We start from the raw sequence: 15,646 nt of genomic DNA on the forward strand, positions 1-15,646 counted from the left end.
GCGATTATTAGCAATGTCGAGCCGAGTAATCGTGATGTAGCCCAAGCTCGACTACTCAAACTGTTGGGAGCGCCAAGGGTGAGCTCAAGCCCGAGCCCATTAACATATCCAGCTAGACCCACATTTATTCAAAAACTTAAGCTAATGAGTTATGGGCCAATTAGGATTAACTGCTCAATATCACAATAATTCTCCAATGTGGGACTTCTCTAATACAACTCGCACTTGCATCCTAACAATCTCCCCTTCACATGTGAGCTTAGTGTTAGGTTTACTCCCGCTTAATTCAAGTTTCCTTCTACATCAACTTATTTCAATTTGAATCTCCAAGTCATTACAATGCACCAGCAACTATGCACAACAACCATCATCAACTGATAACTTGGGATTGCATCACCTGTGATCTCTATCTCACGTCACCAGACCAACTGTTCATGGTCTCTTCTCGTTAGACCAACTGTGATGGCAATTTCCACCCAAAATAAATATCGATCATGAGATTTCTTTCTTGAGATACTAACTAATAATGATATCCCCCCATCGTGCCTCGTCAATCATTATGGTGAGACAATTTTCAATAAAGAAAATGCAAATACTCTATGGCTGCGTTTGGTCGTTTGGATTTTTAGTCATGATAGGATTGGATATGATAGGTTATGAAATTCAAGGATTTTGCCATATCCTATCAACTGTTTGGTGAATTGCTATAATAAAGCCGGATATTTTTATATTTTATCACGTCTATTGTTTGTTATTTTGCGACATATCAATATAAATAAATTTGGAAATGCACAAACGAATATTGTAAAAATCTCTCATAATTTACTGTCAAATCTAGTAAGAGAATAAAACTATGATCATTCACTTTTGTGATTGCGAAAAGTATAGTGTTTGGACTCCTTCGCTACTTTTGTGAAACTTCAACATGAACCACAAAATTATAGAGAGTTTCGAGAATTAGAAAGATTCTTTTCAAATTTGAATTTGTTTATTAAAATTTGGGTTATTCTACCTCATTTTTACTAACTCAATTTTTTTTTATTTTTCCATCTCTTTTTTTATTTTTTTATTCCCTTCCATCAGTCCTTTATAAAAATTTTATCGACTTATAAACTATACTATTATACATAAAATATGTAATAATATAGGTATTAAAAATATATATTATAAAGTAGAAAGAAATTCAATTATATAAATAATATAGGAATATATAAAAACGAAAATTATTTTTTTGTTATTCTAAATTATCTTTTCAATATTATAACTAATTTTTTTATATTTAAATATTAATTTATTTTTATTATTTAACAAGTTTGTTTCAAGAAAAATAGCTTTTATTCCATAAACATGAGAAATCCTATTCACCTTTATTCCACCTCTCTCCTGGGATAATTTTATCCAGGCTATACCCCATTTATATTTGACTTTTTCCTATCTTGAGTAGGAACCAAATACAGGATGGGATAAATGTTATCATATCCTGAATTTTATCCTGACTACCAAACGCAACCTATGTGATTTAAAAAGCCATTAGAGCCCACTATTGCTTGTAATTGTCCCCACATGTATACCTTTTTTTTATATAGCTATACTGCATAGCTAAATTTACACTTAAGCAACTAAGTCGACCATAGCTACATCGACGATGACGTTGTGCAATGTATCACTGTCACATAAAATGCTTTTCTTCTAGTGATTATTTTCTTCATGAAATGATTCGATCATGTAAAAAGTTGAGTTACTTCTGAAGTTTTTGACTCAATTTAGCAACTATGGGGTACATATCAAGTGATTAAGTGCTGACAGTCGAACAAAAAACATTCAAAGAAGATGGAGAAGAAGTTTTGAGGCTAGACAGTTTTTATTGTTGATCTTGTTTCTCAAAACTAGACATCAACTTTTCTATGATTGTTGTTGCGCAAAGCAAGCGATCGAACAATAAAGTAGACGGAACAAGAAAGGTAATCCAACACTAAATTTACGTAATTCGATCATGCGATTTATGTCTACAAAGAGAGCAGAGAATAATTTCACTATAGATTAAGCGATACAAAAGAGATTACAACCACACTTGAGTCACTCAAATGCTCTTAGTGTTTTCCCAATCCCCAATTATATACAATAACTCTCACAGTGTTTAGCTTTACAGTTTCTCACGAAATAATCTCTTAATCTTACAATGAATTATACAAATCTTATCATAAGATTTAATTGGCGTCAACCCATGTGCCAAGATGTAATTGACGAGAAGACTCTGCGGCACCATGATGAAAATCTCAAAGAATTCAATCCAAACCAATAGATGTCCTGTCACTAATACCTTCTGCTTCACGCCCTCATGCAAGACAAAATAAACAATTATATATTTGGGGCGTGTAAACAAATATCTCTCTGACTCCTAGATGGAAACGTTGATAACCGACTCCAACTCGTAGAAGGAAACTCACGTATCTTACTTTGCTCGATATCTGAATTCCAGAATCTTTTGTATAAAAATCAGCAACAGCTTTCCTATTTAAGACCAACTCCACTTAGGACTCAAAAGTGCAAAAGAATTCAGTCTTGAAGAAGGCGGCCACAAATTCCAATTTGGACTTTCTTTTTACGGCCAGATTTTCCAACACTTCGGTTTGGGTCGAGTTTTATGGGCTTAAACTCAACATATTCTCACAATTGTGACTTGTATGATAAAGAAAGAAGATGGAGAAGAAGAAGGGATGAGGGAAAAAAACGAAAAAAATAAGATATCGTTTGTTTTGTGAAAAATAAATAATTTGGAAAATATATTCCTAAAAACGATCAATTGTATTACTTATAAAAATGAATGGACTAAAAATATTTTTGTCGTTCACGAAAATATTTAAATATAAACTATTATCGATAATAAAAATATTTTTTATTATTTAATTATTTCAAGCGATACGAGTTATTATTTTTAAAAATATATTTTTTAAAGTATTAATTTTTCGTGAAATAAATGCAACTTAAGGCGAAAGATTGTGTATTAAAAGGAAGTGATTTGGGAGATGGACCTGTTTGTTGATGGGATGTCGACCCAAAAAATAACGTCGAGAGAGTGGAAGAAAAGTGGAGATAGTGGAGAAAGTACGATCAAATGGGAATAATGATCTTTTGAATTATTGATGGGTGTAACTTTTCTAGATGCACTGCATTTTTGCGTTGGCCAGCCGTGTACATGTCCCAGTGAGTGCGCTGGACTCCTTTTTTTTTTTTTGGTCGAAGTATTACTTTCTATTCAAACACTAGGAAACGTATCACAAGAGAGAATATGACTAGAGTCAATACAAAATAAATCCCATAGAGGTAGGGGTGGTCTAGACATCCGGTTGGATGGTAGAAATCCTTTCGATGATTTTTGGCTATCCGTCTCTTTGCTTGATTCTTTGTTTCGTGGACAGTGGACCAGGGAAACCTCCTTTAATTGGGAAAGCAGTACATTACAATCAACAAAAAGGCTTCTCAAGGCCCATGGGCTTTCTTTCGGATTATAAGTGAGAATTACTAAGGCTTCATTGTCTGATTGTAAGCAAATCTTCTCTGCTATTATTTCCTTCTTCTTCGTTGTCTCTGCCCGCAGACAGAGAAGAGCTTCTTTTACAGCGTTGCCTTCAGTTTCCAGCGGAGAGGAAGCAGACACAGTTTTGGCGAACCCCACAATAATCACTCCTCTGTAATCTCTGCATATCCCAGCCACCGATCCCTCTGTTTTCCCTTCGATCCAAGACCCATCGACGTTGAATTTCAGAATTCCAGGTTCTGGGGGCGTCCGGCGTTCTGTCTTAGCTTTGGCCGTCCAACTCCTCGATTCAGGTAAGTTTTGCTCCCGATAGTTCCTGTTTAGAAAAACAGCTTCTTCCACAATTGTTCCGGAGCTTGGACTAATTTGATTGAATACCCATGCGTTCCTTGCCTTCCAAATTTGCCAGAGGACTCCTGCAAGCATTTCCTGACCTGATTGTGCTGAGCTTTTGGTGAGTGCTTCGTCGATCCATTTGTCCATCCTTGTTAGATTTATGGGTGATACGTCCATCTGGATTCTCGGGTCTGACCATATGTTGTTGGTCCAGTCACAGAGGGTGAAGATGTGCTCCATCGTCTCGGGATGTTTTCGGCAAATTGGACAAAGTGGGTCAGGTAAGGCCCTTCTTTTATATAGATTTTCCGAAGTTGGCAGAGCATTACTACACACACCATATGAAAAATCGAATTTTTGGTTCTGTGCGTAATTTCCATATCTTTATCCAAAGTGAGCGGGGCTGCTGGTAAGAGGATGACGCGAGTTCTGTATTTTGCTTGGAAGGAATTGCTCGAAGTCTGGAATAACCGTGTTTTACCGAATATTCTCCTGTTGTAGCTCCATTCCATATTTGTCTATCGGTGTCCTGGATAGGATTGATCTTTATGGCCTGGATTTCGGACACAATCTCCTCCGGAAACAGTCTTGTTAGCTGATTAACACCCCACATTTTTGTCTCTTGATCTATCAGTTCTACGACTTTCTGTGGGTCCTCCCTGTTTGCTGGACCTCCTATGACTCTCCTTTCCAACCATTTGTCCTCTCTTATGTTGATGCTCTCGCCATTGCCGACATGCCATCTCACATCAAGGCATATGGTATCCCTTCCCATTAATATACTTTGCCACCCCCATGAGGGCCTGGAGCCCTTAGTTGCTTTCCAAAAACTTCTGTTTGGGAAATAAATGCCTTTTAGTAGTTGGCACCACAACGCAGTTGGATTATGCGCTAGTCTCCACGCTTGCTTTCCTAGCATAGCCTTGTTGAAGGTAACTAAGTCCTTGAAGCCCAATCCCCCATCTATTTCCCTTTCTTTAAGGAGTTCCCATTTTTTCCAGTGGATGCCCGATTTTTATGAATTCTGTTTCCACCAAAAGGAAGCTATTTTCTGTTCAATCGCTTTGCACACTGAGATTGGGATTTTGAAAATAGACATTGCATATTGGGGAAGTGATTGTACCATTGTTTTGATTAGAATCTCCTTACCCGCCTTTGAGAGCAGTTTTTCCTTCCAGCCTTCCAACTTCATATTTACCCTTGCCAATATCCACGCGAACATCTGTTTTTTTGTTTGTCCCCAATCTGATGGGATGCCCAGATATTTCCCGGTTTTCTCCATAATTGGAACTCTTAGTTCATCCGCCAAATTTCTTTTGAGGTTTTGAGGGCAGCCAGCACTATAAAAGATTCTGGATTTGTTTAGATTTATTGCTTGTCCTGAAGCGAAGCAGTATTGGTTTAAGATGTTTGCCAGATTTTAGCATTCCCCTATTGTCCCATCCAGGAAGAAAATAGCGTCATCAGCAAAAAGTAAGTGTGACAACGTTGGGCAGTTCCTATTTAGTTTGATGCCTTTCAGACTCCCATCCTCAACAGCCTTTCTTAGTAGAGACAAGAGCATATTTGCCGTGATTATAAACAAATAAGGAGATAGTGGATCTCCTTGTCTAATACCCCGTGTTGGTTGGAAGTACTTTAAAGGCTCACCGTTCACTTTAACACTGAATGTGACTGAGGAAATACATTGCTTCACTAATGACACCCACTCCTGGCAGAAACCCATTTTCACCATGCTAGCGCAAAGGAAGTCCCACTCCACTCTGTCGTAAGCTTTTTGCATATCCAACTTTAGGATCGCCTGAAACTTCCTTTTCCTTTCCCGAATTCTTAGTTGATGTAGGACCTCCTGGACTATGATTATATTATCTTGAATCAACCTCCCACTCACAAAGGCACTCTGTTCTGTGGCAATTAGATTCGGAAGCCAGGGTTTGAGGCGATTCGCCATCACCTTTGAGATTATCTTGTAGCTGAAATTGCATAGGCTAATGGGTCTAAATTGTGTGATGCTTTCTAGATGGGTGACTTTAGGGATGATCACAATGTGTGTTTTGTTGAGTTCTGGATCGAGGTAGCCTGATAGGAAGAAATTGCTTGACAAGACTTGTGTAGATCATGTTGTAGTTCCTCCCAATGGTGATGGTAGAACTGGCCATTCATCCCGTCTGGTCCTGGGGCTTTTGTTGCTCCTAGCTGAAACACTGCTTGTTTGACCTCTTCTACGGTAACCGCTGCCATCAATGCCTCATTCATCTCATGTTGGCTTGGAAAAGAGCATTGGTCTAGAATTGGGCTGAAGTTCCTGGTACCCACTGTTTCGAACAAGGATTCATAATAACTGGCGATGTGCTTGTTTATGTTGTTGGGATCTCTGCACCATGTGTCATCAATTTTCAACATTGCAATTTTATTCCTTTGTCTTCTTTGGACCGTGGCGGCGTGGAAATATTTCGTGTTTTTGTCTCCCCACTTAATCCAATTAATTCTTGATCTCATGCCCCAATATTGCTCTTCTTGTTTCCACAGATTCTGGATTTGCACTTTGATTTGCTGCATTTCTTTTCTGTCGGAACCACCATTACCTGCATTTGTAAGGGTCGTGAGTCTTCTTTTTAAGAACTCGATCTTGTTGTGGGCATTGGAGAATTTGTTTTTACTCCACAACTCTAGAGCATCTGAGGTCTTTTTCAATTTTCCAGCAAACGAAATTGGGATGACTTCCGGTACACCCCAAGCTTCCTTCGCCAACTCCTTGCACTCCGCATCGGCCAGCCAATACGCCTCAAACTTAAAAACTTTTTTCCTTTTAGTCCTGTTTGGTTGGAGGGACAGCAGATTGGGACTATGATCAGAACCTATAGCAGGTAAAGCGAATGCTTCCGCATTTAGGAACCTCACTCTCCAATTTATGTTGCAAAGTACTCTATCTAATCTTTCCCGCACGAGTGCATTTCCTCCCCTATTGTTGGACCAGGTGAATGCGCATCCCTTGCTTTCGATATCCATTAGTGAGCATCTATTTAAACAGTCTTGGAATGCAACTAGTCTGTAGTGCTCCCCCTATTACCACCTGATTTTTCCCAATGGTACAATATTTCGTTAAAATCTCCAGCACATATCCAAGGGAGGTGATTAGCTGCCTTTATTACCTGTAGATGCTGCCACAGCCTGAGTCTTTCCTGGAAATTTGTGGGAGCATACAGGAAAGTGATGCGCATGAGAGTCCCACTATCTTGATCTCTACACAAAATGTCTATAAATTCTCTAGAGGAATCTTCCACCACCACCGTCACCCCTCCGTTCCACATTACAGCCAAACCCCCGGCGATACCTTCGGGGTCTATTATCTCTATGTTTTGGAAGTTGGTTCTTCTTTTCACTCTGTTGACGACCGGTCTCTTGTTTTTAGTTTCCATCAGGAAGACTAAGTCAGGCCTTTCTTGAGCCACTAAGGCTCTGAGATGCTGGACTGTCAGGGGATTGCCTAGCCCCTGGCAGTTCCAGCTCAAAAGTTTCATATAATCCCCGGTGGCTTATTAGGGCTAGCCACCAGAGCCCAATCATTTCTTCCATCAACCAACTTGATCGGAGCGTCGAGGAGAGTTCCTTCATTGATGGAGGGATAGAGAATCTCGCATACCCCTTGAGGATCAATTTTTTTCTGTTTCCTCGTTGTGGCCACTTTCTTAAAGGCTTTCATGCTGATCTTCTCTCTCCTTGGTTTCTTCGATTGTCCATCTTTCATTGCAGACCCTGACCGAATTAACTGGGTGTCTTGGATTATGGAACCTAGTTGACCTTTCCCATTCAAGCAATCTGGTTGTGTCCCTTCTGTTAATCTCTCCTTCTGAGGAGAGTCTTCAATCAGCCCAATAATTGTCTTGCCCTTAGATGTAGTCAACTCTGGTTCTCTAGGAATAAGTTCCCTTTGTGTTTCCGGGATGACCTCGTTTTCCTCCGTAGAAGGACTATACGTACTGTAAAAGATCTTCCAAAAGGGGCTGGGTTCTTGAACTTCCGCTCTCAGCCATTGCCCAAATTTGCTCCTTGCATTTACAATGGGGCCCGACTCCGCAAAGGGAACTTCCTTGCAGTAGGTTGCATAATGCCCTATCCTCCAGCATGAGTAGCAGAAATGCGGGAGTCTTTCGTATCTAAAGTCCACCCAGATCTTCTTATGCTTCAGGTCTACAATAGTTCCTGTCTTTAGGGGGTTAGAAAGGTTCACAAGAACTCTTACTTTACAGCTTCTACTAGGGCCTCCTCCTCTTGAGTCAAGTTTCACTTCTACCACTTCACCAATCTTCCTTGCTATTTCCTTAACTGTATCTTCTGATAACTTCCCACGGGGAATACCTGCCAACTGAACCCAAAAGGCACAGTGTGTGAACTCGTAGCAATGGTCGGGAGTATCCGGATCGCCTTGTTGAAGAACTAGTAACTTACTCGAGAAGGACCATGGACCTGAATTCAGTACCCTGTTTTTTTCCTCTATCGAAGTGAAGGAAAAGGAGAAGAGCCCCGGCTCGATGAGCTTGCATTCTAACTGGTCTGTTTTCCACGACTTCTTCATTGTGTTAATGAATGCTTGAACATTCACATTTGGTTTTGAGTACAGTTTCCCATATAAAGTTAATGCACATTCTTGTTGTTTTTCTCGGGGATTTCGCCATTTAACCGCACGAGGTCATCTTCGACCATAGATTTCCCGATTCTTTACAGGTCGCCACCGGCTGCATTATCATCTTCCTTTAGCATAGTAGGTTCGATGTGAAACTCACTACACTATCTGTTCGATTATGGCACTTACCATGAACTCCAAATTGATCCCCATTTCTCTGAGATCAACAATGTTGTACTTCTATAGACAGTAGCGACTGAAATAAACAGCTGTAAATTTGTCCTTAATAAGGCAACTTAACTGGAAATATGATTGAACAGCTATAGTTTACGGCTTCTGCTCCTTCTTGCCCCAAGATTACACTGTAGTTTAAAAGCTTCATCTACTTCTGGTACGAAAGTTGATACTAGAAGCTGAGCAGGGCACGGGGAGGATGGATGAGGAAGTTTGGGATGATTGAACTTTTAGAGTCGCGATGGAAGTTACTCAGTGTGAAGGGTGAAGGTTAGTGAAGCTGGGGTTTAAATCGGTAGAGAAACAGCTCTTCCCGACCCACCGAAAGGAACCCCGACCCTACGCCTCGGAGGAGGAATATTCTGCCATTCACGAAGAAACAGATGGCATGTGCTTGAGGATTCCACGCCACTAAGGAAAATGATGACTCGATGGGCGGGTTTGGATTAGGGCATGACGAAGATGGATCTTTAGACTTCCTGGATTTATGGGAGGAAGGGAAGATTGGGATTTCTCACGGGGAGAGGAAACAAAGAAGGATTAAAGCTGGGGAAGGCCGGATTAGGTTTTGAGGGGAGAACTATCACCATTGGGATAGGGAGGGGAGCTCCTAAACGGAGAGAGGAGGAGGGGCTCTTTTGCTGGACTCCTTTAATATGTTGAATTGCGTGCATTTGTGAGGTTGACCGACTTGGGCTTTTTCTACAGGACAGGGCGACTCCAAAGTGGAGGATCATCCCATCTATTGCCAATCTTTATATATTATGCCTCCTCCGCACACAAAAAACAATTCTTTGCCGATTTCTCTTTGCCCAAAAACAAACAGAGACATGATTAATGCTCTAAGCTCCATGAAAACCTATAAAGTGTTGCTACTCATTCTTTGTCACGCTCGCGACACCCCTTCCACGAGGTCGTATTGATCGCGACGTCCAAGGACGCGTCGCCGACCCCAAATGAATCACCCAAAGTCGAACGCAGGCGGAAGCGAAATTTAAACAACCCAGACAATTAATAATGACAACGCGGTAGGACAAGCGCAATTCAGTAAACATATAACATTAGCTTGAAATCCCAAAAATTCATACAATAGGCCTCTAGGGTTAATATCCACCTTCGTCATAAAAAAGGAACAGGTGGCCGGGTAGACTACTGACTACACAAAAAGGGACTCTACCAAAAAGATTTCCAGGCCCAACTCCTAAAATCCCTACGGCGCCCAATCCGAATCGGACCTTGAGGGTTTTGACTCTAAGTCCGAGTCGATCTCGATCGGCTCCTCCTCCTCCTCCTCCTCATACTCGGACACCATAGGCTCCTTTTCGGGCTCGGGCATGGGCTTCGGTATGGGCTCAGGTTCAGGCTTTAGAACAAGTGCCGGTTCTGGGCCAGGGTTCTCCGGTGGACTATCGGAATCTGACACCTCGCCATCGGGAGTAAACTTGTCCCAGGGCTCCCAATTTACCGCACCCTCGTTAGCATGCTGCAACCCCTCAAAACCTCGGATTGGCCCCGAATTCACCAACCCGACCCGATGGGACCAAGCCAAGTAGGTATGGCATTCCAGCTCCTCTAGTCCCACATCTACCCAAACCGTGGTACGATGCATAATGTATGTCTCATCCGGGTTCAGTCTCGGGTACTCGTTCTCCTCATGCACCGTAAGCATGGGAACCCCAAAACGCCTAGGTGGCGACATAATCAAGGTCGGGGATCTGAAAAAAATATTTTGCACTACAGCAATGAGAATAAATCTCAATAAGCAGACAACCTATACCCCACCTAGGCCAATGCGTACCCAGACAAGTCTAACATGCGAATCACCAGCCAACACAATCAATTTCTCACGACATGCTTACCTCGCCTCGAACCACGGGCCAATCTTGCATATTAGTCCAAACATGATAATGCAACAATAGTTCGCAACCATATCACAATCACTCGGGCACCATACCCATTTGCATTCAGCCAACCCAACCAGTCACATTGCACACACGTGTCCAATCAACTTTCTCACGACCCGCGTCAACACGCCTCAGGTCAAATTTTCCTCTCACGGACCACCGTCAACACATCTTAAGTCCGTTCTCCCAGGCATCCAAGCCACATAATTTAATCCATTCCAATGACCGCCGTCAACACATCTCAGGCCAAACTTTCCTTTTACGGACCACCGTCAACACGTCTCAAGTCTGACTTTCCTTTCACGGACCACCGTCAACACGTCTCAAGTCCGACCTCACAGGCACACAAGCCCCACAATTCAATCACGAGCTCATCATACTAGCTCACCAATCCGATACTCAAGTTGGCTCAATCACACGTTAATTTCACCCACAAGCGCCACAACAATTCGATTATCGCACCCACATAAATTAGCCACTAAACATCCCACAAATCACCACAATCCATTCCACCAATTAATCACATTTATAAATTGGCCATAACCCAATTTTAATCCACTAATCCGGTACTAATTACAACCTAAATAAGTCTAAACTTACCTATTATACTAAGAAGGGTTTAGGAAGTCACTTACTAGGTTTTGGCCCGGAGAAAATCGGCTCGGGCCTAAAATGGACCGGGTGAACAATGCTGGGCTAGGCACGGGCGCGGGCCAAACGGGCGCGCTGACCGGCCAACACGGGTGCGGTGGCCGAACAGTGCGCCTGGCGTACATGCGCGGTTGCCGAGCGACGGGCATGGGGGCGCACGGGCGAGAAATTCGACCCGGAACTCCGAGAAATTCGACACCAAAGTTTGAGCTCTAAATAATGGCCAAATTCGATCGAGTGCGATTCTAGCGAAATCTCTAATTTAAAAATAATAACCCAACAGTGATCAGTTCCGGTCGAGATTTTATTATAAGCGCATTGACGAAATACCCGTTTTATAAATCCCAAAAATGGGCCGAAATTCGGAATGTCACAACTCTTCCCCCTTTATAAAAATTTAGTCCTCGAAATTTACAATCCAACCCAACTATTCAAATAAATGGGGGTATTGGTGTCGCATCAGCTCTTCGCTTTCCCACGTCGCACCTTCGGTTTCATGGTGCTCCCAAATCACCTTGACCATCGGAATTGTCTTGTTCCGCAACACTCTCTCCATTCTGTCCTCGATCTGCACTGGCTTTTCCATGTACGACACTCTGTCGTCCACGTCTATTTCTTCGTAATTTAGCACGTGGGTCGGGTCCGGTTCATACTTCCTTAGCATAGACACATGGAACACGTTATGCACTTGAGACAAATTTGGCGGTAGCGCGAGACGATAAGGCAAGGTGCCAATTCTCTCTAAGACCTCGAATGGACCAACGTACCTCAGGCTCAACTTCCCTTTCTTACCAAACCGTGACAATCCTCTCATCGGCGACACCTTGAGGTAAACGTGGTCCCCTACTTGAAATTCCAAAGGCCTACGTCTCCGGTCCACATAATTCTTTTGGCGGCTCTGAGCGGTTTTAAGCTTGTCCCTAATCACCTTGACCATTTCGACTGACTGCTGGACCAACTCGGGACCCGTGATGCTCCTCTCACCAACTTCATCCCAACAAACTGGTGTTCTGCAAGCTCTGCCATATAGTGCTTCGAATGGTGCCATTCTAATACTCTGCTGGTAACTATTATTGTAGGCAAATTCAACCAAATGCAGCTATTCCTCCCAACCACCCTTAAAATCCAATACACATGCTCCAGCATGTCTTCCAAGGTCTGAATCGTCCTTTCAGACTGGCTAGCCATTTGGGGATGATAGGCCGTGCTAAACTGTAACTTCATTCCTAATGTCGTATGAAGACTTTTCCAAAAGGCAGCAGTAAATTTAGGATCACGGTCTGAAGTGATTGTCACTGGCACTCCATGCAGACGGACTATTTGTCGCACGTAAATCGCGGCATACCTTTCCAAGGCGAAGTCCTTTCGCACTGGCAGAAAATGTGCTGATTTTGTCAATCGGTGGAATATCACCCAAATCGAATCATGACCCCTTTGACTTCTCGGTAATCCCATTACAAAGTCGATCGTGATGTGTTCCCATTTCCACTCGAGAATTTCCAATGGCTGCAACATTCCACCCGGCTTGCAATGTTGCGACTACACTTGGCCACGTGCTTGGCTACATCCACTTTCATGCCGTTCCACCAATAATGTTGTTGCAAGTTCTGATACATTTTCGTACTACCCGGGTGAATACTGTAATTGTTACGATGTGCTTCAGACAAAATCTTTTCCTTCAGTTCTGTATCACTGGGTACACACAACCGTCCACGGAACTTCAGAATCCCATCCTCGGATACCTGAAAATCCAATTTTCTTTTTGTGGCATCCATACCCAAAATCTTCTGAATCTCCGGGTCCGTCGATTGTAAAGCCCTAATCTTAGTCTGTATTTCCGGTTCAATCCTCAATGTTGCAAGTAGACTCGAGACATGACTCACTTCAAACTTAAATTCCGAATCCCGAACTCCGTCCAACAGAGTCCACTCCTTAACCATCATATGCGCGATGCTCGATTTCCGGCTCAGTGCATATGCTACTTTATTAGCTTTTCCAGGGTGATACATAATATCACAGTCGTAGTCCTTAAGGAGTTCCATCCAACGGCGCTGTCTCATGTTCAGTTCCTTCCGAGAGAACAAGTACCTTAAACTTTGATGGTTCGTATAAATCTAAAATTTTTCCCCACACAGGTAGTGTCTCCAAATCTTAAGAGCGAAAATAATCGCAGCCAATTCTAAGTCATGCGTCGGATAATTCTGCTCATGTGGCCTCAATTGCCGTGATGCGTATGCCACTACTCTCCCGTGTTGCATTAGCATGCATCCCAATCCTCTTAACGACGCGTCACTGTAGATCTCATATCCTCCTGAACCTAACGGGATTGTCAACACTGGCGCGGTCGTCAACCTCTGTTTTAATTCTTGGAAGCTTCTTTCGCACTTATCCGTCCATTCAAACCTCGTCTCCTTCTTTAATAACCGAGTCAATGGCGTCTCTAGTGCCAAAAACCTTTCCACGAAGCGTCTATAATAACCTGCTAGACCCAAGAAGCTCCGAACCTTGGTTACTGTTGTCGGCCTCAGCCAATTCGTGACGGCTACAATCTTTATTGGGTCCACCGCAATTCCTTCCCCGGATATCACATGTCCTAAGAATGCCACTCGATGAAGCCAGAATTCACACTTACTGAACTTAGCGTATAGTGCATGTTCCCTTAAAGTCGGTAGAACCTTTTCCAAATGTACCTCATGCTCGGCGGAACTCTTCGAATACACAAGAATATCATCTATGAACACGATCACAAATTGATCCAGATACTCCTTGAATACCCGATTCATTAAATCCATAAAAGATGCAGGGGCGTTCGTCAGTCCAAACGGCATCACCGTAAACTCATAGTGTCCATACCTCGTCCTAAATGCCGACTTCGGCACGTCCTCCTTCTTGATCCTCAATTGGTGATAGCCAGTCCTCAAATCGATCTTAGAAAACACTGACGCCCCTTGTAACTGATCAAACAGGTCATCAATCCTTGGCAATGGGCACTTATTCTTAATGGCCACCTGGTTCAGTTGTCTGTAGTTAATGCACAATCTCAATGATCCATCCTTTTTCCTTACGAATAGCACTGGTGCTCCCCATGGAGACGCACTCGGGCGAATGAAGCCTTTATCCAATAACTCTTGCAATTGGACTTTCAATTCCTTTAATTCCGACAGTGACATCCTATAAGGTGCGTTCGAGATCGATTCCGTCCCTAGAGCTAACTCAATCACGAACTCCACTTCTCTATCAGGTAGCAGTCCCGGTAATTCCTGAGGAAAGACATCGGGAAAATTGCACACCACGGCTATGTCTTCTAGCCTCGGCTCTCCAGCCGTCGAATCAACTACATTTGCCAGAAATCCTTGGCACCCTTCATCTAGCAGCTTTGTTACCTCGAGCGACGAAATCCAAGGGATCGAGGTTCCTCTTCGGTTTCTCATAAACTCATATCTAGGATGTCCAACCGGATTAAATTGGATCACCCTGCTACTACAGTCCATAACAGCTCTCTGTTTGACTAGCCAGTCCATACCCACAATTACATCAAAGTCATGCATAGGTAAAACCGCCAAATCTATCCTTCCTTCCCTATCGCTAATCACTATCTTACAATCGGGACATCCAAACGCAATCAGCACTTTATCATTCAGCGGAGTAGTCACATACAGCATAACATCAAGCGGTTTTGGCTCAATCCCAGATAATTTAACAAACTGCTTAGATATAAATGAATACGACGCCCCCGGATCAAACAAGGCATATGCAGCATGATCACAGAGAGAGACCGTACCTGTGACCACGCCAGGCGCGTCCTGAGCTTCCCTCCTTGCCATTGCATACACCCGTCCTTGGGCTGGCGGCCTATTCTGATTGGCCGGCTAGATAGCTCTAAATTGATTTCCATTCCGAGGCGGCGGCGGCGGTAGTGCAGGCGACCTAGCCTGTCTACTGTTGGGACAGTCCTTCATCTGATGGCCCCTTCCGCCACATATAAAACATGCTCCGCCCCTATTTGGACAAGGTCCATTCCCATGTCTTCCTCCACGTAGCCTACACAGGGCGTTCTGATAACGGTTTGGCTTCCCAATATTCCTCCGAACGGGAGGGACAAAGCGACTATTTCCTACCATGGGTCTTTTCCCAAGTTGACGGTCGTCCCTAGCTAGGGCATACCGCGATCCAGAAGCGGCAGCCCGATCCGTCTGATCTCACTCAATTGCCTGAGCCCTTCCATATATCTCATTATAGCCACTCAAGTTCAAGGAGATCATCTGACTACGAAGGTCTGGCTTCAGCCCATCCCGAAACCTCCTATCTTTGTCCGTTGGATCCTCCACCATTCTGGGGGAAAATTTGGACAATCTTGCA

At 43.1% G+C, this 15,646-nt stretch overlaps 1 protein-coding gene and 1 long non-coding RNA gene across 2 annotated transcripts; one reads left to right on the forward strand and one right to left on the reverse strand.

Moving 5' to 3' along the window:
* Positions 1-3,646: 3,646 nt before the first annotated feature.
* On the forward strand, positions 3,647-6,210 carry LOC130135572 (uncharacterized). Its single transcript, XR_008814875.1, has 3 exons — positions 3,647-3,992; positions 4,089-4,155; positions 6,002-6,210. It is a non-coding gene; the product is annotated as an uncharacterized LOC130135572 (long non-coding RNA).
* A 1,181-nt stretch (positions 6,211-7,391) lies between these two features.
* Positions 7,392-8,450, reverse strand: LOC130135558 (uncharacterized protein At4g02000-like). The gene has a single exon (XM_056305021.1). The coding sequence runs from the start codon at positions 8,448-8,450 to the stop codon at positions 7,392-7,394; it is 1,059 nt and encodes a 352-aa protein (XP_056160996.1).
* Positions 8,451-15,646: the final 7,196 nt, after the last annotated feature.

The sequence above is a fragment of the Syzygium oleosum genome, unplaced genomic scaffold, assembly GCF_021117445.2.
Source record: "Syzygium oleosum isolate NSW1041296 unplaced genomic scaffold, Sole_v2.1 Sole_v2.34, whole genome shotgun sequence".
Classification (NCBI taxonomy): Eukaryota; Viridiplantae; Streptophyta; class Magnoliopsida; order Myrtales; family Myrtaceae; genus Syzygium; species Syzygium oleosum.

Coding starts and splice junctions, on each gene's coding strand:
- LOC130135558 (XM_056305021.1), bottom strand. CDS start 8,450: ATGAAGAAGTCGTGGAAAACAGACCAGTTAGAATGCAAGCTCATCGAG.